General features: G+C 43.0%; 1 protein-coding gene across 1 annotated transcript in view; it reads left to right on the plus strand.

The window, feature by feature from the left end:
- The first annotated feature begins 3,945 nt into the window (after positions 1 to 3,945).
- The window catches only part of LOC143296408 (triokinase/FMN cyclase-like), a 34,820-nt gene continuing 14,907 nt past the window's right edge, over positions 3,946 to 23,858 (plus strand). Inside the window, exons 1-10 of the mRNA XM_076608302.1 lie at positions 3,946 to 4,400; positions 5,574 to 5,684; positions 7,850 to 8,034; positions 9,315 to 9,393; positions 12,919 to 13,008; positions 13,616 to 13,650; positions 15,926 to 16,010; positions 19,436 to 19,525; positions 20,858 to 20,974; positions 23,483 to 23,626. Coding sequence (XP_076464417.1) covers positions 4,193 to 4,400; positions 5,574 to 5,684; positions 7,850 to 8,034; positions 9,315 to 9,393; positions 12,919 to 13,008; positions 13,616 to 13,650; positions 15,926 to 16,010; positions 19,436 to 19,525; positions 20,858 to 20,974; positions 23,483 to 23,626 — 1,144 coding nt within the window. The 5' untranslated portion in view covers positions 3,946 to 4,192. The remainder of the gene's footprint in view (positions 4,401 to 5,573; positions 5,685 to 7,849; positions 8,035 to 9,314; positions 9,394 to 12,918; positions 13,009 to 13,615; positions 13,651 to 15,925; positions 16,011 to 19,435; positions 19,526 to 20,857; positions 20,975 to 23,482; positions 23,627 to 23,858) is intronic.

Genomic DNA, 23,858 nt, shown 5'->3' on the forward strand with positions numbered 1-23,858 from the left:
AGTCAAGAATTATTCAACTTCTTTTTTTCTTTAAAACCACCTTTGGTCATTGACACAGGAAATCTCTTTTGATCTGTCACCCAGCACACAACATCGTTCAGTTTACATCCAGGATCATTATGTTGATGATTCTGACATTTTGTGGAGTTAGAAGTTCCATGCTTTTGGTGAAACAGGAGTTGTAGGGAAATTTTTGTTTTGTTTTTGAGAGACCTAAGGCTGAAGAAGAGGGCAGTAGATTAATGGTCTGTGGACCTGTTTTGCTTAAAATATCTTTTAATTACACATACTTAACCGTGACCCAACTAGTGCAGACTCCGGCAAAATATCTTTCAAAGTATACTCCTCACCTTATGATAACTTATGTACCAACACACATGCACAAGATTAAGTGTGGGTCTGCAGGAAGGTTACCATGGTTACTTAATGTGATTTAAATTTATTCTGTTAGATGGCAGAATGGTTAAGACGCTCAGCTGCCAATAACTATAGAGAGTCTGTGAGGGTGTGGGTTCAAATCCCGTTCTCGGCCATTCTCTATGTTTGGAAAATCAAACTGATCATCTAGTTATTCGGATGAGACAATAAACAGAGGTCCCGCATGCAGTATGCACTTGGCTCACTGAAAAAGGACCCATGGCAAAGAGTGTTGTCCTCTAGCAAAATTCTGTAGCAAAATCACTGATAGGTACACAAATATATAAGCATGAACTAAAGGCCTCGAATACGTGCGTTGGGTTATGCTGCTGGTCAGGCATCTGCCAGCAGTGTCGCATGTATGGATTTGCCCGAACGCAGTGATGCCTCCTTGAGAAACAAACTGTTTTGACCAAGCAGAAGGCAAGGCCAAGCACACCAAGATCATCCACGTTTACGAACACTTGTGCCTTTTTAGAGATACACAAGTTTTTGCTTGCTTAGCGAGAAAGACTTTGATAGAGGATGCGATGTCTGTGGGTAAGTGATAATAATCCTTCCCTGTGTTCTTTTTAAATTGTTTGTCATGTCCTTGGTACATGTCCTTTTTCTAAACTGACTGAACAAATAATCATTTATTAACTCTTCTCAGTGTTCAATAGCCATTTTGACCCTACTCTGCTGGGTATTTTGATTAGCATTGTGCTGTATCTTGACCCATTTGCTGTGCACCGAAGTAATTCACCAGGTCAAATGCTACTTCGTATAAAACTAGCCCTCCACAGATCATCTCTGAGATGGACACTCGACAGTTTTCCAACAAAGAAAATTTGTTTTTGTTTTCGAAACGTTGGTCAAACAGCTTTTCACTACAGAGAAATCATATCTCTTGAGCTGGCCTATCTTTCGTTGAAGTAACGACACCGTATTGGTGCCTTAAAAAAATTTAACAAATTCATTTTCTTCCTAATTAGGCATTTTCGGTTTCGTTGCTGCATTGATGAAGTAGTGAGGTTCAATATGAAAAGTTTTAAAATAATACTAAAAATACGTCGAATCAAAATTATACAACAAAAATTATTGCTTTTAGAATAATTACGTTTAAAATTTTCAGTATGTATATGATTTGATAAGAATAATTCATTATTTTTTTCTTGTATTTGATTAAATTTAAGAACTAACTTATTGTTTCTGTACAGGGCACAATAAATTGTGATTAGTGAATTATCAAGGGCAGTGACTCTTCAGTCAGTTTTGCTCTTTTGCTTTTCTGAAGTATACCACACCAGAAAGATTAGATAAAGTTTGAAAATTAGTTTGAGCCCATGTAGAATATACGTGCAGATATACTGGGCCTATATTCCATGAATATATTTTTCGAGAAAAACGTCTGATTCGTCAAACAAGTTTGTAAACATCATGGTAACCTCCCTTTTTCTTCTGATATCATCATCTGAGATGAACAGACTATAAATAAATAAACGAACGATCCCTTTTTCTAATCATACCACCAGGGAGTGGACATGCAGTTTCAGCGTGTTATTTTCCAGTTCGGTGTCTGTACTGTATTGGACTGTACTGTACTATACTGCACTGCACTGCACTGCATTGTAATGAGTACTGTTTTTAGTTTTGTACTGTCGCGAGTACTGGACGCATTGCATTGTATGCTGGCCTGTTTTAAAAAGTGACTGACTGCGAATCAGTAGCCCAAATTAAAGTATTACTTGTACCTGCATGTTTTCAGTGACCCTCGCTGAGAGAGAGTTTTGAGGATATAATATTAAGCCCTTGAGTGTGCTTTTTTCCCCCCCTTTTTTCTCGTCCTGGCAATTTCCTAGCTGGGGGAATAATCACTATATTCAAGTTCAAATACGAGTACTTCACTGAATACTGTGACGACAGAATCAAGTATGCAACCTGAAAGGGTAAACTGAGAAACGCGTACTGGCGAACACACATATCAGTCCTCGATAATTGTGACATACTGTATACGTTTCAAGTTGTGTGCGGCCCACAATCATATCACATGGCGATGTCAAGTTACACACACACACACACACACACACAGTGACCCCCCCACTCCTCCAACACACACACACACACTCACACAGACACAGCTACTCTGACACACATTCACACACTGACGTTGCGCGCGCGCGCACACACACACACACACACACACACACACACATGGCACTGACATTGACACACACTCCCAACCCCAACCCCACACCAGCATTCCCTCAGTCGTCTCCGATCCCCCCCTTCCTCCCAACCCCGCCCCCTCCCGGCCTCTTTATTGCAACAGCAAAATAAATGAATAATTAAATAAATGAATAAACTATAAGTAAAGAAAACGGAAATGTACCATTCCTTAGCTTTAGTTTCAGTTTCTAAAGGAGGCATCACCGACTGCGTTCGATTTCCCAGTCAAACTTGGAAGAAAGGATGAGACTGACGGGATTCGAACCCAGACCCGGCCCTCACGGCGGACACTGTGATGGGGGAAGTATGTCTGACCTCTGACATCTTCGTCCTTCGCTTGCCCCCATGGTATTATTCCTTTGCGCGTGCGCATACCACTATGATCATCAGTGACAATTAAAAGGGTGTGATATTTGCGGGGAGGGAAAAGACGACGGTCCTGTCGAAGACAGTAGAGTCAAAGATGTCTTTGGCAGGCCCTCAGTCCATTAGACAAGCCGGTCGCTGAAATTATGAGTTCCCCACTAACTTCAACGTCCAGATATGGAAAGTCGATTCCCCCCAGGCTACTTGTTTCGGCCATTTTTGTTTTTATGGAACTGTAGTTCTAAAAAAAGCGGAGGACGTTTTTGATTTGTAACACCAGACTCGAAATCGATAGGTTAAAAGAAATCCCTCACCCCTACCCCCCTCTGCCGGCTTTTTATGTTTTTATTTTTTATATTCATTTAATGATAAAAAATATTTTTAAAAAACACACCACCCAATTTAAATTAATCTTGAAAATGTTTTTTTTTTAGAATAAGGCGGTCTCAAACTTGTAGATTCAGCCCCTTGACATCAGAAAAGCGTGTTAGTGTCGTCAGTCTTTGCCGTGACCTTAGTGGAAAGGGCATTGATATGCTGACACTGAGTCCAGTCGTTCGTCAGTAAAATTGAACCCGAATTTGATTTCAGTGTTTGTTATAAGTTCTACTCGGGGTCTGTGGTTCACGAACTTGAACCATAACCAAAATTGTGCCAGGACAATTACTGCTGATTTTTTGTATGTGTGTGTGTGTGTGACTGAGTTGATTGAATAAATGTTAGTCCATGACTGTGACTTTAAGGTTCATAACACACACACACACACACCACACACACACACACACACAGAGACCCTTATTTATTTTTATTTTTTTGTACAAATAAAAGGCGTAACGGCGTAATCTTCGTGTGCCTGTGTCAGTTGACCTCACAAGCACAACTCGATAGCTTTTCAGCGATGTGGACGTCAGCAAACCGACAAGTTGTCTCCATATTTTAGTCAGTTGGGGTCAAGGCTGTTTGGCTGTAAGCTCCGTGCCTCCATTTATTATCGCACCATGCAACGTCTGCCGATATCTTTGTGTCATTTTGTTGTGAACGAAGAAGAGTCTAGGCCATGACTGACTGATAAGATTTTTGTCGGTCAATCTTTCAGCAGCTTGTTTCTTATTCCTTTTGAACCGTGCGGTGCTTCCAGAACTGACAAACCTGTGTTACCTTTCAAACAAAAAAAAATCTCTCTGTGTTCAAGTGATCCACAATGGCTGAGAAAAGTGGCAAGAAGCTGATTAATAGCGTGGACAGTTGTGTGGATGACAACCTGGAGGGCTATGTGGCCTTGAACCCTGGGGTCAGATTGCTGAAGGGTCAGAGAGTTATCATTCGTGCGGATTTTGAGGAGCTGCAGAGGGCGGGGAAAGTGGCGGTGGTGTGTGGGGGAGGGTCTGGCCATGAACCGGCCTTTTCTGGTAACTGTGTGTGTGTGTGTGTGTGTGTGTGTGTGTGTGTGTGTGTGTGTGTTACTGTATGCGCGCGTTCGTACGTTACATGCATATCTATTTTTCCATACGACTGACATGTCCAGTAACTGCTGATTTCTGCAGGCTGCATGAAAGCAAAGCACAACTGAAACCAGCCGCCATGAATAAGTATTTAACGACACGGGCCTACGACTGAGAGGATGCCGGGTTCGAACCTTGTCAAATATTTTTGTTGTTGTTGTTGTTTTTCGTCCCTTTGCATCTGCCCACAGCTGAATGAACTATGGACTCAGATGGAAAGACTGGGACCACACCGTTGCTGCGTCACCCACTTCACTGTGACGCAGGCGTCTTTGGGAGTCTTTGCTTTGTGTCAAGCGCTTCAAGGACACCTTGAAGACAAACCTCAAAGCCTGTGACATAGACATCGCTTCCTGGGAAACTTATGCCCTTGACCGCTCTCGCTGGAGGATGCCGCTGTGCTCTAGTGGCATAAAGACGTTTGAAAACAAGAGAACGCTGGCCATTAAGGAGAAGCGTGAGCGAAGGAAACAGGGCTCAACTTCTAGAGACGTTTTCCCTTGCAACACCTGTGGGAAGTGCTGCGCATCGAAGAATCGGCCTCTTCTCCCATCATGATGAGGACACACACCGCCTGCCTGCCTACTCATCCGTCGGACCGACGGGAGACTCAATCATCATCACTCAGCTATATTTTTTTCAAATTTCCCTGACCAGTCCGCCTACGATGCGGGTGTCTGCATGTAATTGAGTCTGGCTGACCCAGGGATGCATTATGAGAGGGCAGCCGTCAGTGGCCATCATATAGTCCCAACCCTAATTGGTCTCCCCATAACAGTATTTTCACCACCCCTATGATCATCCTTCATCATCAGAAACGTAGAAAACAAAATGTCCCAAATGCTGGGTAGGGCACGCACACACACACACACACACACACACACACACACACACGCGCGCGCGCGCACACACACACACACACGGAGGAACACACACACGCACGCATACACGCACACACACGGAGGAACCTCACACACACACACACACACACACACACACACACACACACACACACACAGATCCCTGGCAAACTTCCCTGCATCAGTGTAATTGTGAAGACCTGTATTGCTGCTTGGGCAGGGTACGTGGGTCGGGGCATGCTGGCGGCTGCTGCCATGGGGTCCGTGTTTGCCTCGCCCCCTCCCTCCACCGTGCTGGCTGCTGTACGTGCTGTCACCAAGCACAACCCAGGTCAGTGACTGACGGAGGCCCTGAATCATGCCCATCCATCCATCCACAGCCTTTACGGGGAATTCACTTTAGTTTTGCTGGCTGTAGGGTTGGAGTGACAATGTGAATAGAATGTTTGAGGTGGTCAAGTTGTGAGGCTTGTTTGTCTGTCAGCATTGGAAGAAATAGTATTCAAACCGATCAGTGTGTGAGGTTGTTGTTGTTGTTGTTGTTGTTGTTGTTGTTGTTGTTCTTCTTCTTCTTCTTCTTCTTCTTCTTTATCATTATTATTATTATTAGCATCATCATATCATTCTTCTTAATTATTATTGTTATTATCAACGGTATTATTCTTGTGAGTCATCTTCACTGACTTTACCGGGCAGTTTATTTTTGCCTTTCTTTTTTTTTTTCCCATTTTCAATAGAATAGAATAGAATATGTCTTTATTACCAAGTGGTCACAAGGAATATTGGTAGGGTAGTACATCTAGGGTACAAACATAAATCAGGGAATCATATAGGCCTTCAAACACAAATACAACAGAAATTTCGACACGTAACCACACACACACACACACGCACGCACACACACACACACACACACACACACACATACACACACACACACACACACACACACATATATATATATATATATATATATATATAGAGAGAGAGAGAGAGAGAGAGAGAGAGAGAGGTGTACAAACTAGTGCAATACAATACAACACAACTGATGCAGTTCAACTACAAGACATCGGCAACACAATACAACACAACACAGAATAACACAGCACAACACGACACGACACAGCACAGCACAACACAGCACAGCACAGCACAGCACAGCACAGCACAACACAACACAGCACAGCACAGCACAGCACAACACGACACAACACAACACAGCGCAATGAAGAAAAGCATGATATTGTTCAACGCAATGCAGTACAACAACACTTAATTTTTCAACGACGTACTTTTAGCGTGTACCGGAGATTAGAAAAGAGAGATAAACCACTTGCAGAAATTGCTGAAGCCAGGCAGCCTGCGCCGCGGCACGCATTCATTATTCATGAGCTGCCTTTGCCCCGCCCAAACGAAAGGAAAGCGTCAGTCGAACGCAGTCTCCTGAGTGATTTTATAATTTGGATTACACCTTTTTTCCCTTTTCTGTTTGCTTCATCCCACGCAGATGTCAAACTTAATTTTGTTGTGAATAACATTCCAAAATATTTATATGTATTGGTTACTTTTATTTCTGTCTGTTTCTTGCTTAAGGGCATTTAATTGATTTTGTAACCCTATGGGTGTGTCAGACAAGAGAACAACATCATCAGCAAATAGCATTAAGAGCAAATCTGTTGCGCCAGGTATCATTTGTATTCCATGTCTCCCCTTCTTTGATAACTCCACTGCCAATTCACCGATGAAAAAGGAAAACAGCTGTGTGCTTGGCATACAACCTTGTTTAACCCCTCTTGGACACTGAAAAAAGTCTGAATAAATACCTTTGTCACGAACACATACAAGTACAGAATCGTAGATGCTTTTAACAGCCATGTAAAACTCCCGAGAGACAGAGACAGAGACTTAGAGAGAGAGATAGAGCACAATACAACGGTCTGCTCAGGCAACATGAAGCGTTCGTATATATATGAATTATATATATGATTATGTACATGTAGATAGATTTAGATTTACATACTGATAGATCTATATGAAATTATGTATGTATGTATTCATGTATGTATGTATAGACAGATGTTAGAAGAGAGACAGAGCTGAATATGTGTTTTATGTTTTGATATATATATATTTTTTGTTGTTGAAGAAATGGTGATGTAAACCAGAAAGTGTGAAGAAAAAGTAGCGTTACGAAAACGCAGTTCAATGATTTATAACCGTCTCTCTCATGTGCAACATTGCGCTGGGGGAGGGGGGGGAGTTGGTGGGGTGGGTGGGGGGGGGGAGCTGCTTTATTTTCTTTTTATATTATCTACATTCAAGCAGATGCAAACGTGCTAAAAACCAAAGCAAAAATGAATTGGTTTTCATTGTATACAGTGAATCTTACTACACGTGGGAAATTCCAGGCGTAACTTAACTTTCGCTGTACTTAAGGGGATGCCCTCTGCCCTAACTACTATACGGCCGCTCTGTTGGCGTGTGTTGTGTCCTCAGCGGGATGTCTGCTGCTGATCCCTAACTACACGGGGGACCGCCTGAACTTCGGACCAGCAGCGGAGCGGGCGCAGAGGGAGGGGATGAGGGTTGCCACGGTGATAGTGGGGGAGGACTGCGCGCAGACCGCCAGGGACAAGTCGGCAGGGAGGCGGGGCCTCACCGGCATTCCCGTTTGTATCAAGGTGGGGAGGGTGTCATCCTGTTTCGCCTACTCCCGATTCGCCTATATTCTGTTTATTCGCCTATTCCCAATCCGCCTACACCCTGTTTATTCGCCTATTCCTGATTCACCTACACCATGTTTATTCGCCTATTCCCGATTCGCCTACACCCTGTTTATTCGGCTATCCCCGATTCGCCCACATCCTGTTTATTCGCATATTCCCAATTCGCCTATATCCTGTTTAATCGTTTATTCCCAATTCACCTACACCCTGTTTATTCGCCTATTCCCGATTCGCCTACACCCTGTTTATTCGCCAATTCCCGATTCGCCTATACCCTGTTTATTCGGCTATTCCCGATTCGCATACACCCTGTTTATTCGCCTATTCCCGATTCGCCTATATCCTCTTTATTCGGCTATCCCCGATTCGCCTATATCCTGTTTATTCGGCTATTCCCGATTCGCCTACATCATGTTTATTCGCCTATTCCCAATTCGCATACTCCTGAATCGCCTATTCCCGTTTCGTCTATCTCCATGTTGGTAATCCCGATTCAGTCGCCTTTTCCCACTTTGCCTCTGGCTTCAGTTGCAGTGTGTGTGTGGTGTGTGTGTGTGTGTGTGTGTGAGCGAGAGAGAGACATACAGACAGGCAGTGAGGCTCCGTCAATAGGCGAAACGGGAACGGTGGGGGTAGGCGGAACAGGACAAGAGTCGCTGAGATTCTGAAAGTCATTGAGGATGGCGGCACTTTCAAAGAGCTGGCGAAACGGGAAAAGGGGAATCTGGTCTGTTCCGTGGGAGGGACGGGTGCGCCTAAAGGCACCGGGCCAATGTCGATGGTTGCCAATAAGGACATCTTACTGATGTTACTGGATTCACTTGTTAAAACACACACACACATACACACACACGCGCGCGCTCAGTTACATACGTGCCACGTGCATGTGTCTGTACCGTGATAGCCGGACTGTCTCCATGAAATAAGTTATTGCCGGTTTCTTGAGATATCTTTGGCAAAGCAAAGCGTTCGGCCAAATCCATATACGCTACACCACATCTGCCAAGCAGATGCCTGACCAGCAGCGTAACCCAACGCGCTTAGTCAGGCCTTGAAAAGAAAAAAAAAGAAGATAAAATAATAAAAAAAATAAAAAAATAAAATGAAATGAAATAAATAAAGTAAAATAATAATAATAATAATAATAATAATAATAATAATAATAATAAATAGATAAATAAATAAAAAAAAATAAAATAACAAAGAAACCGGAATTGAAACTGAAACTGTTCCAGATCGCCGGTGCCTTGGCGGAGGAGGGTCGGCGTCTGGAGGACATAGCGCACATCGTCAGCACAGCTCTGGCCAACATGGGTAGGGGGTTGACTGTGTGTTGCCAAAACACTTGTTTGTGTTCTTGGTGTTGTTGTTGTTGGGTGGATTAACTGTGTGTTGCCAAAACACTTGTTAGTGTTCTTGGTGTTGTTGTTGTTGGGTGGATTAACTGTGTGTTGCCAAAACACTTGTTTGTGTTCTTGGTGTTGTTGTTGTTGGGTGGATTAACTGTGTGTTGCCAAAACACTTGTTAGTGTTCTTGGTGTTGTTGTTGTTGGATGGATTAACTGTGTGTTGCCAAAACATCTTGTTTGTGTTCTTGTTGTTGTTGTTGTTGTTGGGTGGATTAACTGTGTGTTGCCAAAACACTTGTTTGTGTTCTTGTTGTTGTTGTTGTTGTTGGGTGGATTAACTGTGTGTTGCCAAAACACTTGTTAGTGTTCTTGTTGTTGTTGTTGTTGTTGTTGGGTGGATTAACTGTGTGTTGCCAAAACATCTTGTTAGTGTTCTTGGTGTTGTTGTTGTTGGGTGGATTAACTGTGTGTTGCCAAAACACTTGTTAGTGTTCTTGGTGTTGTTGTTGTTGTTGTTGTTGTTGTTGTTGGGTGAATTAACTGTGTGTTGCCAAAACACTTGTTAGTGTTCTTGTTGTTGTTGTTGTTGTTGTTGGGTGGATTAACTGAGTGTTGCCAAAACATCTTGTTAGTGTTCTTGTTGTTGTTGTTGTTGTTGTTGTTGGGTGGATTAACTGTGTGTTGCCAAAACATTTGTTAGTGTTCTTGGTGTTGTTGTTGTTGGGTGGATTAACTATGTGTTGCCAAAACACTTGTTAGTGTTCTTGTTGTTTTTGTTATTGTTGTTGGGTGGATTAATTGTGTGTTGCCAAAACACTTGTTTGTGTTCTTGGTGTTGTTGTTGGGTGGATTAACTGTGTGTTGCCAAAACACTTGTTAGTGTTCTTGGTGTTGTTGTTGTTGTTGGGTAGATTAACTGTGTGTTGCCAAAACACTTGTTTGTGTTCTTGGTGTTGTTGTTGTTGGGTGGATTAACTGTGTGTTGCCAAAACATCTTGTTAGTGTTCTTGGTGTTGTTGTTGTTGTTGTTGTTGTTGTTGGGTGGATTAACTGTGTGTTGCCAAAACACTTGTTAGTGTTCTTGTTGTTTTTGTTGTTGTTGGGTGGATTAACTGTGTGTTGCCAAAACACTTGTTAGTGTTCTTGTTGTTTTTGTTATTGTTGTTGGGTGGATTAATTGTGTATTGCCAAAACACTTGTTTGTGTTCTTGGTGTTGTTGTTGGGTGGATTAACTGTGTGTTGCCAAAACACTTGTTAGTGTTCTTGGTGTTGTTGTTGTTGGGTGGATTAACTGTGTGTTGCCAAAACACTTATTAGTGTTCTTGTTGTTTTTGTTACTGTTGTTGGGTGGATTAACTTTGTGTTGCCAAAACACTTGTTAGTGTTCTTGGTGTTGTTGTTGTTGTTGGGTGGATTAATTGTGTGTTGCCAAAACACTTGTTAGTGTTCTTGGTGTTGTTGTTGTTGTTGTTGTTGTTGTTGGGTGGATTAACTTTGTGTTGCCAAAACACTTGTTAGTGTTCTTGGTGTTGTTGTTGTTGTTGGGTGGATTAATTGTGTGTTGCCAAAACACTTGTTAGTGTTCTTGGTGTTGTTGTTGTTGGGTGGATTAACTATGTGTTGCCAAAACACTTGTTAGTATTCTTGGTGTTGTTGTTGTTGTTGTTGTTGTTGTTGGGTGGATTAACTGTGTGTTGCCAAAACACTTGTTAGTGTTCTTGGTGTTGTTGTTGTTGGGTGGATTAACTATGTGTTGCCAAAACACTTGTTAGTATTCTTGGTGTTGTTGTTGTTGTTGTTGTTGTTGTTGGGTGGATTAACTGTGTGTTGCCAAAACACTTGTTAGTGTTCTTGGTGTTGTTGTTGTTGGGTGGATTAACTGTGTGTTGCCAAAACACTTGTTAGTGTTCTTGGTGTTGTTGTTGTTGGGTGGATTAACTGTGTGTTGCCAAAACACTTATTAGTGTTCTTGTTGTTGTTGTTATTGTTGTTGGGTGGATTAACTTTGTGTTGCCAAAACACTTGTTTGTGTTCTTGGTGTTGTTGTTGTTGTTGGGTGGATTAACTTTGTGTTGCCAAAACACTTGTTAGTGTTCTTGGTGTTGTTGTTGTTGTTGGGTGGATTAATTGTGTGTTGCCAAAACACTTGTTAGTGTTCTTGGTGTTGTTGTTGTTGGGTGGATTAACTGTGTGTTGCCAAAACACTTGTTAGTGTTCTTGGTGTTGTTGTTGTTGTTGTTGTTGGGTGGATTAACTGTGTGTTGCCAAAACACTTGTTAGTGTTCTTGGTGTTGTTGTTGTTGTTGGGTGGATTAACTGTGTGTTGCCAAAACACTTGTTTGTGTTGTTGTTGTTGTTGTTGTTGGGTGGATTAATTGTGTGTTGCCAAAACACTTGTTAGTGTTCTTGGTGTTGTTGTTGTTGTTGTTGTTGTTGGGTGGATTAACTTTGTGTTGCCAAAACACTTGTTAGTGTTCTTGGTGTTGTTGTTGTTGTTGGGTGGATTAATTGTGTGTTGCCAAAACACTTGTTAGTGTTCTTGGTGTTGTTGTTGTTGGGTGGATTAACTATGTGTTGCCAAAACACTTGTTAGTATTCTTGGTGTTGTTGTTGTTGTTGTTGTTGTTGTTGGGTGGATTAACTGTGTGTTGCCAAAACACTTGTTAGTGTTCTTGGTGTTGTTGTTGTTGGGTGGATTAACTGTGTGTTGCCAAAACACTTGTTAGTGTTCTTGGTGTTGTTGTTGTTGGGTGGATTAACTGTGTATTGCCAAAACACTTGTTAGTGTTCTTGGTGTTGTTGTTGTTGGGTGGATTAACTGTGTGTTGCCAAAACACTTGTTTGTGTTCTTGGTGTTGTTGTTGTTGGGTGGATTAACTGTGTGTTGCCAAAACACTTGTTAGTGTTCTTCTTGTTGTTGTTGCGGTTGGATGGATTAACTGTGTGTTGCCAAAACACTTGTTAGTGTTCTTCTTGTTGTTGTTGCGGTTGGATGGATTAACTGTGTGTTGCCACTGTGTGTTCTGGGTGTTGTTCCAGTTGGGTGGTGGTGGTGGTGGTGGTGGTGCGTGCATGCGTGCATGTGTATGTGTATGTGTGTGTAAAATGCATGGTTGTGTTTTCAAAACTGAATTGTTTTGTTTTGTTTTTAGTTTTATTTCCACGTGTAGCTCTTTTTTTTCTTTTTTTTTTTCGGGATGGGGGACAGGTGGGGAGGGGAGGGGAGGAAAATACAGTGACGAAATGTGGTGATGTGTGTGTGTGTGTGTGTGTGTGTGTGTGTGTGTCCACGTCAGTTCGTCATGTGTAGATGTGTGTTGCCTGCAGCAACCATAGGCGTGGCCCTCACCCCTTGCTCTGTACCCGGGTCTGTCTGTGTGTGTGTGTGTGTGTGTGTGTGTGTGTGTGTGTGTGTGTGTGTGTGTGTGTGTGTGTGTGTGTGTGTGTGTCCACGTCAGTTCGTCATGTGTAGATGTGTGTTGCCTGCAGCAACCATAGGCGTGGCCCTCACCCCTTGTTCTGTACCCGGGTCTGGCCCCACCTTCACCCTCCCTCCTGACGAGATGGAGCTGGGGCTGGGTGAGTGGTGATGTGTGTGTGTGTGTGTGTGTGTGTGTGTGTGTGTGTGTGTGTGTGTTGGGTTGTGTGTGTTTTGGGTGTGTGTTTGTGTGTGTTTGTGTTTGTGTGTGTGTGTGTGTGTGTGTGTGTGTGTGTGTGTGTGTGTGTGTTGGGTTGTGTGTGTTTTGGGTGTGTGTTTATGTCGTGTGTGTGTGTGTGTGTGTGTGTGTGTGTGTGTGTGTGTACGTATGTGCGTCGGTATGCGTGCTTGTGCGTTCGTATGTGCGTGTTGTGTGTGTGTGTGTGTGTGTGTGTGTGTGTGTGTGTGTGTGTGTGTGTGTGTGTGTATGTGTGTTTGTGTGTGTGTGTGTGTGTGCGCGTGCTCGTGCGTGTGTATGCTGTATGTATGTATGTCAGTTGCGTGTATGTTTGCGTGTGTGTGTGTGTTCATGTGTGTACGTATGTACGTGGGTATATATGTATATATATGTGTGTGTGTGTGTGTGTGTGTGTGTGTGTGTGTGTGTGTGTTCGTATGTGCGTTCGTATGTGCGTGCGGGTGTGTTGGTGTTGTGTATGTGTGTGTGTGTGTGTGTGTGTGTGTGTAAATGTTCGTATTTTTCCACAGGAGTACACGGGGAGGCAGGCGTTCGACGATTAAAAGTGAGTTTTTTTTTGTGTTTGTCACGCGTGTCTTGAAAAAACAGCAACAAAAACAAGAGAGTGGGGGTAAGGTATCTCTGCCTATGCCGGTCCCAAACCCGGGTGAAAAAGTGAGGAGGGTTGGGCGTGGGGCTAGCCGAACCCTACCCTGTAAAAAAAAACAACCCAGCTTGCTACAGAAACGCCAGTTAGAAAGGGCAGCCCAGGACAGAGGACTCTGGCGGACTGTTGTGAGCGGCCTATGCTCCGGGGGGTGGGGGGGGGGGGTAATGAATTATTCATAAATACAAACATCCTTGAAACAACCATACACACGCATGAGATGCAACACTCTCTCTCTCTCTCTCTCTCTCTCTCTCTCTCTCTCTCTCACACACACACACACACACACACACACACACACACACACACACACACACACACACACACACGCACACACACACACACACACACACACCACAGGCATAGTGAGTCAACACGCTCAAACACATACACTGCAATTTCATTCACCTTTTTTGTTGTGTTTTTTTGCTCAAACACAAGACAACAAGCAGTCAGTTTTTCGGTTGTTGACTAGTACAATACGCCACTGTCTAGTGGTGATAACAATTTTCTCTGTGTGTGTGTGTGTGTGTGTGTGTGTGTGTGTGTGTGTGTAATGTCAGTGGTGTTGATTAACTAATTACCAGTGTGTTGTAGGTGAGTACGGTGATTGTTTGATGGAGATAATTATAGGTCGTCTTTATTGTGTTATATCAGTGTTGTCGAAAAATAATTCAGTATGTTTTTGTAGGCTAGTATGGTGACTGCCAGATGGTAATGATTACTGTCATTTCTATGTCGGTGTTGTTGATTAACCAGTGTGTTGCTGAAGACGTTCGGTGATTTTTATTTTTTTATTTTTTTTAATGGTGATAACTAGTGTCATTTTCATTGCCTCGATGTCAGTGTTTTTGAAAAATTGACCACTGTGTTTTGTAGGGTAGTTCGGTGATTGTTTGATGGTGATAACTAATGACATCTTTATTGTGTAATGTCAGAGTTGTTGTTAGCCAGTGTATTGTTGTCAACTAGAACAGTACGTAAATTATCATTTTTGTCATCATCATTGTGTAACGTCAGTGTTGTTCTTAATCAGTGTTGTTGTTGGCTAGTGGATTAGGGTGGTGGTTATGTGATAGTGATCACAACAATTGTCATTATGTGATGCCAGTGTTGTTGTTAATTCACCAGTGGTGATAACAACAATTGTCACTATGTGATGCCAGTGTTGTTGTTAATTCACCAGTGGTGATTACAAAACTGTATTATGTGATGCAGTGATTGTGTGTTAACCATGGTGATAACAACAATTGTCATATGTGATGCCAGTGTTGTTGTTAGTTCACCAGTGTGATAACAACAATTGTCTTATGTGATGCCAGTGTTGTTGTTAATTCACCAGTGGTGATTACAACAATTGTCATTATGTGATGCCAGTGTTGTTGTTAATTCACCAGTGGTGATAACAACAATTGTCACTATGTGATGCCAGTGTTGTTGTTAATTCACCAGTGGTGATAACAACAATTGTCATTATGTGATGCCAGTGTTGTTGTTAATTCACCAGTGGTGATTACAACAATTTTTGTAGGCTAGTGCGGTACATGACTGTCTGGTGGTGATAATTGATGTCATGGTGGAGTGATGGCCAAGAGGTAACGCGCCCGCGTAGGAAGCGAGAGAATCTGAGCGCGCTGGTTCGAATCACGGCTCAGCCGCCGATATTTTCTTCCCTCCCCTTCACTAGACCTTGAGTGGTGGTCTGGACGCTTGTCATTCGGATGAGACGATAAACCGAGGTCCTGTGTGCAGCATGCACTTAGCGCACGTAAAAGAACCCACGGCACAGCGCACGTAAAAGAACCCACGGCAACAAAAGGGTTGTTCCTGGCAAAATTCTGTAGAAAAATCCACTTCGATAAAAAAAAAAAAAAAAACAAATAAAAAACTGCACGCAGGAAAAAAAAAAAAAAAAAAGGGTGGCACTGTAGTGTAGCGACGCGCTTTCCCTGGAGAGAGAAGCCCGAATTTCACACAGAGACGGATCTGTTGTGATAAAAACAAATACAAATACAAATGTTCACTGTGTTGTTCACCATTGCATATTCTGTTTTAGGAAAGTTGTCTGATTGCCCGACAGTGACAACAACTATTGTCATTGTCGTTGTCATTGTGCCAAGTGTCCGAGTTGTTGTGAATTGACCAGTGTGTGTGTTGCTGTGGTCCCCGTCAGGTGATGACGGCCAAAGAAACTGTGGCCGCCATGTTGGACCACATGACGTCGACAGACAACACCAATCGTCTGACTCTGCAGAAAGGTAATGTCAAGTTTTGGTTGGACCTCCACTGTCCAGTGTTTGAGCACCACTGTCTACTTTTTTTTTTTTTTACTTACCTCCACAGCACAAACTTGTGAATGTCATATTTTTAATTGTCATTTAAAAGTCCGTTCCTCCACAGTCCACTATTTCATTACCACTGTCCTCTATTTGACCATCTCTGTCCACTATTTGACCACCACTGTCCACTACTGTCCACTGTATGACCACCACTGTCCACTGTTTGACCACCAGTGTCCACTATTTCATCACTACTGTCAGCTATTCGCCCTCCACAGTCCACTATTTGACCACCACAGTCCACTATTTGACCACCACAGTCCACTATTTGACCACCACTGTCCACTACTGTCCACTGTTTGACCACCACAGTCCACTATTTCATCACTACTGTCAGCTATTCGACCTCCACAGTCCACTATTTGACCACCACTGTCCACTATTTGACCTCCACCGTCCACTATTTCATAACCACCGTCTGCTATTCGACCTCCACAGTCCACTATTTCATCACCACTGTCCACTATTCGACCTCCACAGTCCACTATTTCATCACCACTGTCCACTGTTTGAACACTACTGTCAACTATATGACCACCACTGTCCACTGTTTGACCTCCACGGTCAACTATTTGAGAACCACTGTCCGCTATTTGACCTCATACAGTTTAAACCTCCGCAGTCCACTATTTGGCTACCAGTGATCGCGCGCGCGCGCGCGCGTGTGTGTGTGTGTGTGTGTGTGTGTGTGTGTGTGTGTGTGTGTGTGTGTGTGTGTGTGTGTGTGTGTGTGTGTGTGACTCGACTCGACTTAATTTATTGTCATAAAATCCTTAAGGATTAACAGACACAACAAAAGAACATAATGAACAAAGACAGAAGCTGTCATCTAAGACACATGCAATGATAAATATAGGTGGCGAGTGTTTTCTGACAGTCATCGCAATTGAATAAATCACTAGGGTTCAGAATATTGTCTTGTATCTTTCTATTGATCACATCCGATAGATGATTATATTCTTTTACGGTCGTAATTAGATGGTTTTACAAATTATGAATTAAAATACACGTATCTAAGAAATGGAATTCATCTTCAACGACTTTACATATATTTCATAATCTCTCTTCTCTTGGAATGTTTTCATGTCTGCCTCGTTCAATTTCTGAATCTTGTGCGCTTATTCTGACTTTACAAAGAGCTCGTTTGTGAGCAGGATCGATTTTATCAGTTAAATAATTCTCCTTTCGATAATTGTCTCTTTTAATTTTGTTGTAGAAATCTAATCTGTTGTATTAAGGTTTTCTTTGTTTCCAAAATTGTATATACCTTTCTTAGTTGTTGACGTAAAGTGAATTTAAATTTGCTGTTACTAAATATAGACTGATTAATCCAAACATGACCTAACCCTACACTGTGAAGAATACTTTTTACAATCATCATGTGCATCCAGAATATGAGTCCAGTGGCTAAGAACACTGCATGCAATATGAATTCCAGTTGGAAATCTGCCCAATTCTGATAGACTTGGCAGATTCATTGTTTTAGTATGTACCCCTAAAAGCGGTTTGCAGAATTTCATATGCATCTGTTCATGGGAATGTTTCGGAGAAATACTGTTACTTAAGAAATCTGTTATTCCTGTATTGAATGAACTGGTAGTTTTAGTTTCAACCCATGGGAACCAAATCTCAGGCTCCATATGATAATATAGGTAAAACAAGCGAATCAAAAAACTGCAGTACAGAATCCAAACGAATATCTTGCTTTTTAACGATTCGTCGGAGGGTATGTGCTGCTTTTGAAGCCGTTTGGCTAGGTGTTCTTGGGCGTAAGAGAACGTTCTAGTTTTGTGAAGTAATATGCCCAGGTACTTAAACGGTCAGTTGTCTGGATTATATCATTGTCTAAAGTATAAATAACAGGCACTTCGGGATCGGTGTGCGTGAAAACTATTACTTTAGTTTTCTCTGTGTTGATTTTTAGACCCCATTTTTCACAATATAGATGAGTTTATCTAGTTTGTTTTGTAGTCCTATTTTTGTCGTGGACAAATTTACGAGGTCATCAGCATACAGTGAGCACAAGACAATGTAATTCTTGTCATGGCGTATAGATGATGAGTCAGTAACTCCCAAACATTTCAGGAGATCATTTATAAAGATATTGAATAAAGTGGGACTGAGTGTGTTTCCTTGTAGTACCCCCTTTAATATGGGTATTTCAGAAGAAAATCCCGTATCGGTTCTTGTGCAAACTGTGGCATTTTCATACATGCTTTGAATAACTCTAAAGCAATTTCAATTTGTACCTATTTCATACGTTTTTAGCATACGAGCGTGATGCCAGACTGTGTCAAATGCTTTCTGAAAATCAACAAAGCAGCAATAAAGGCGATTCCTTCATCTTTTGAGAGTATAGTCAACTATCTTTTTAAGTATAAATATGTGGTTCGAAGTCTTGTGTTATTTTCGAAAGCCTGCTTGTTCTTTTGATAGTGAATGTTTGTCTTCAAGATAGTTTGTTATACGATTGTTTAATATTTGACAACAAAGATTACTAAGTGAGTTGTTAAGGGTTATTCCTCGATAATTGCTAGGGTTTAATTGGTCTCCTGATTTGTAAATTGGTATGCTAATTTCTTTTTTTTCCACATACCTGGGAACGTGCCTGAGTTAAGAATGTTCTGAAATAACAGTTTTAGTATTTCTGTTGTTTCCGGTCGGATAGCCTTTAAGATTTCGTTTGTAATCCCGTCTTTTCCAGACGTTTTTTTGTTTGTTTTGTTTTGTGTGTGTGTGTGTGTGTGTGTGTGTGTGTGTGTGTGTGTGTGTGTGTGTGTTTCTGGAAGCACTCGTTATCTCTGTTGTGGAAACTAGAAAATCAAAATACGAGGGTTTTATATTCAAATTTATTTTTCTTAGTTCTGTTGGTGGTTGTTTTTTTTTTGTTTTGTTTTTTTTTAATATATTGTGTGTTTTTGTTAACTTTGCTATGTGTCCTCGTGATGTCCTCCAAATGTATCATCCATTTTGTGTTACTCATTGGTTTGTAACTATTACCTATGGGAGTTTCTGCTTCGTTGTGTGTGTGTGTGTGTGTGTGTGTGTGTGTGTGAGAGAGAGAGAGAGAGAGAGAGAGAGAGAGAGAGAGAGAGTGTGTATGATGATGATGATGATGATGATGATGATGTGTGTGTGTGTGTGTGTGTGTGTGTGTGATGATGATGATGATGATGATGATGATGATGATGATGATGATGATGTGTGTGTGTGTGTGTGTGTGTGTGTGTGTGTGATGATATGTGTGTGTGTGTGTGTGTGTGTGTGTGTGTGAGTGAATGATGATATGTGAGTATGTGTGCGTGTGCGCGTGTGTGTGTGTGTGTGTGTGTGTGTGTGTGCAGGGGACCGCGTGGCGGTGTTTATCAATGACCTGGGCGGTATCAGCCACGTGGAGCTCAACATCATGGCCAAGGAAGCCATCGCCTACCTGGGTAACCTGGTTGTTGCGCCATGAAGTCCTCCTCTTCAGGTTCAGTTCAGTTCAGTTACTCAAGGAGGCGTCCCTGCGTTCGGACAAATCCATATACGCCACGCCACACCTGCAAAGCAGATGCTTCACCAGCAGCGTAACCCAACTTGACGCGCTTAGTCAGGACTTGAGACTTCAGTTTTCATCACCGTCATCGTCGTGTGTGTGTGTGTGTGTGTGTGTTTGCTTAACATCATGGCCAAGGAAGCCATCGCCTACTTCAGTTACTTGTTTGTTGAGCCATGAAGTCTTACTTCCTCTTCTTCTACATCACCGGTCATCGTCGTCGTGGTCTGTGTGTGTGTGTGTGTGTGTGTGTGTGTTCGTTCTTTAGTTTAGCGTCTTTTCACTATCAGTGATATTAGACGATAAAAAAAAAAAAAAAAAAAGAGGGGGTGGGGTGGTGGGTTGGGGGGACTGGGGAAGAGGAAAACAGAAAAGATAGAAAACTACCCCAAAACTGCAAACTAATATGCAATTACATTTAACAGTAACAATTCAATAATGATATTAACAATCAGAAATCATTAACACAATTCTGAAGTACATTAAAAGACTGTAGAAATAGGGATATGAACCAATGCCTTTGAAATTTTGACCATAAGAACCTCGTCAGAAATGACTTTCCAAAAATCATCTGCAGAATAGTTATTATCTTTGAAATACTTGGGCAAGAAGGTACGTAACTGCTGACAGTGAAACAAACAATGATGCAAGCTGAACTGCTTACCACAGATGCATGTAACATTTTTATTGTAGTAAGTCTTCAGCGCATCAAGTTTTATACGGAAGAAAGTAGAGGTTATTAATCTTGTATAGCAAGCTGATGGATTCGGTATCTTTTCTTTAATAATATTATCGGGGAATATTGTCCCTTTATGTTTTAAAAACTTTTCCTTCCATCGGTTATGAAATCGACCCCATGCTGATTTTTCTAACAAAGTGTATGCCTCTTTTACGGAAAGACGGACATGTATTTTTGACGTGTGTCTGTGTGTGTGTGTGTGCCCACGGTGTGTGTGTGTGTGTGTGTGTGTGTGTGTGTGTGTGTGTGTGTGTGTGTGTGTGCCCACGGTGTGTGTGTGTGTGTGTGTGTGTGCCCACGGTGTGTGTGTGTGTGTTAGCTGCCAAGGACAATCACAAAGATAACGTATCTAACTTATCTGGTAGCTTGTCGCTTGCTTCACAGCTCGCGTCATTGGTATATTTTTGGTTGTACGAGCAATGGGTCTTTCACACACACACACACATACACACACACACACACACACACTAATTTTGGCCTTGCTTTCAGAGTCTACTGGAGTGAAAGTGGTACGTGCTCTCTGCTCACCCTTCATGACGTCACTGGAGATGGCGGGAACGCACGTCACAGTGTTACGCCTGGATGACGACATCACGCACTGTTTGGGTAAAACGGCACGAACCTATAAATAGACGATAAAAACGTCCGTGGGGAAACGGGACAGTCAAGGAGACCGATGGGAGTAAAGGGAGATAAGATAACCTTTAGAATTACTACTGTGTTGGTCTCCCCATGCACTAGTTTCGAATTCAGCATGCGTTGGTTGTGCACTTGGCATCTACAGTCACTTGACTATCCTGAAGTGGCTGTGGTATTGGTAGCAATAGTAGCAGCAGCAGTAGTAGTAGTAGTAGTAGCAGCAGCAGTAGCATCAGCAGCAGCAGTAATAGCAGCAGCACCATGCGAACGGTAGCAACAACAACGCCGTCAGGTCGCAGACATAAAAGCGATAGCCGTGACGGAAGTAGTTGCAGCAGCACACGGCAGCAGCAGATGTGCACAGTAGTAACTGCTGCAGCAGGAGTAGAAGTAGGAACAGTAGCAGAAGCAGCAGCAACAACAGTAGTAGTAGTAGTAGTAGTAGTAGCAGTGTCACACACCACGAAAGTGATGGCCGTCACGTTGACGGCAGTAGTAGCAGCTTGTATTTGATTTGAACAGTATTTTATTTGGAACATGTCACAATACAACACAGATATCGATGAACAGGACAACAGGAAAATCTTGCAGCTTGTATTTCGGAGCAGTTTGACTCGGATGACAAGTCCCGTACACTTGACAATCGCTTAGCGTTTCTTTACTTCTTTTGCATTTTTTTGGTGTTAAATCATTTATGATTATTCATCTTCCCGTCACTTTTTCATAATATTCTCGCACTGGCATACGCAATCGCACAGACACACGCCTCCTCTGTCTGTCTATCTGTCTGTCTGTCTGTCTGTCTGTCTCTCTCACACACACACACTTCAGTTTCAGTTTTTCAAGGAGGCGCCACTTCGTTCGGACAAATCCATATACGCTACACCACGTCTGCTAGGCAGATGCCTCACGGACCAGCAGCATAACCAAACGCGTTTAGTCAGGCCTTCAGTGCATGCATATACATTTGTGCACTTATCAAAGTGGATTTCTGCTACAGATTTTTACCAGAGGACAACACTGTCGTTGCCATGAGATCTTCTTCAGTGCACCAATTGCATGCTGCACACGGGATCTCGGTTTATCGTATCACAGTGGAGTAATGGCCTAGAGGTAACGCGTCCGCATTGGAAGCGAGAGAATCTGAGCGCACTGGTTCTAATCACGGCTCAGCCGTCTATATTTTCTCCCCCTCCACTAGACCTTGAGTGGTGGTCTGGACGCTAGTCATTCGGATGAGACGAAAAACCGAGGTCCCGTGTGCAACATGCGCTTAGCGCACGTAAAAGAACCCACGGCAACAAAAGGGTTGTTCCTGGCAAACTTCTGTTGAAAAATCCACTTTGATAGAAAAAACAAATAAAACTGCACGCAGGAAAAAAACAAACAAAAAAAAATGGGTGGCGCTGTAGTGTAGCGACGCGCTCTCCCTGGGGAGAGCAGCCCGAATTTCACACAGAAAAATCTGTTGTGATCGGAAGAGATGCAAATACAACTACAAATCCGAATGACTATACGCTCACTTTGATTTTCCAATCAAACTTGTGGGGAAAAGGCCGAGAGCGGGATTCGAACCCAGACCCTCCCGTCTTCACCATTCTGCCACCTTCCTTTGCGAACTTCAGCTGCTGACCACTACGTCGTAGGAGGAAGGTGGCAGAATGGTTAAGACGCTCAGCTGCCATTACAGAGAGCCCGTGAGGGTTTAAGTTCGAATCCCGCTCTCGCCTTTTCTCCCAAGTTCGACTGGAAAATCAAACTGAGCGTCTTGTCTTTCGGATGAGACGATAAACCGAGGTCCCGTGTGCAGCACTGAAAAATAATCCATTGCATTGAGAGTGTTGTCCTCTGGCAAAATTATGTAAAAAGAAATCCGCTCGGATAGGTACACAAATATATATAAGCATACACTAAACTGAGGCCTGACTAAGTGAGTTACGTTATGCTGCTGGTCAGGCATCTGCCTAGCAGATGTGGTGTAGCGTATATGGATCTGTCCGAACGCAGTGACGGGCGCAATAGCCGAGTGGTTAAAGCGTTGGACTTTCAATCTGAGGGTCCCGGGTTCGAATCACGGTGACGGCGCCTGGTGGGTAAAGGGTGGAGATTTTTCCGATCTCCCACTGAGGTCAACATATGTGCAGACCTGCTAGTGCCTGAACCCCCCCTTCGTGTGTATACTGCAAGCAGAAGATCAAATACGCACGTTAAAGATCCTGTAATCCATGTCAGCGTTCGGTGGGTTATGGAAACAAGAACATACCCAGCATGCACACCCCCGAAAGCGGACTATGGCTGCCTACATGGCGGGTTAAAAACGGTCATACACGTAAAAGCCCACTCGCGCATATACGAGTGAACGTGGGAATTGCAGCTCACGAACACAGAAGAAGAAGTCCGAACGCAGTGACGCCTCCTTGAGAAACTGAAACTGAAACTGAAACTGAAGCTGAAGCTCCGTCGTGTGTTCCCCAGACGCCCCCACGCTGGCCCCCCACTGGCCCCGCCCCCTGCTGCCCGAGGGAGTGACTGACCGCTGTAGCCCCGCCCCTTTACAGCTGGACTACGTGAATTACGACCCCACCACGGACGTTGCTCGAGGGGTCACACTGACCGCTGGTCAGTAGATATAAATTCATCTTTGGGTGGAGGGGGGAGGGGGGGGTGGGGAAGGGGGAAGGAGTGGTGGGTAAATGTGTGTGTTGTTTATGTGTGGTGTGGTGGTGGTGGTGGTGGTGGTGGTGTTTGAGTGTGTGTGTGTGTTTGTTGAGGAGTTGAAGGAAGAGGGGTATCGGGCGGTGTGTGTGTGTGTGTGTCTGTGTGTGTGTGCGTTGAGGGGTGTGCGGAGAAG

This window comes from Babylonia areolata, chromosome 21 (genome assembly GCF_041734735.1).
Source record: "Babylonia areolata isolate BAREFJ2019XMU chromosome 21, ASM4173473v1, whole genome shotgun sequence".
In the NCBI taxonomy this organism is placed as follows: Eukaryota; Metazoa; Mollusca; class Gastropoda; order Neogastropoda; family Buccinidae; genus Babylonia; species Babylonia areolata.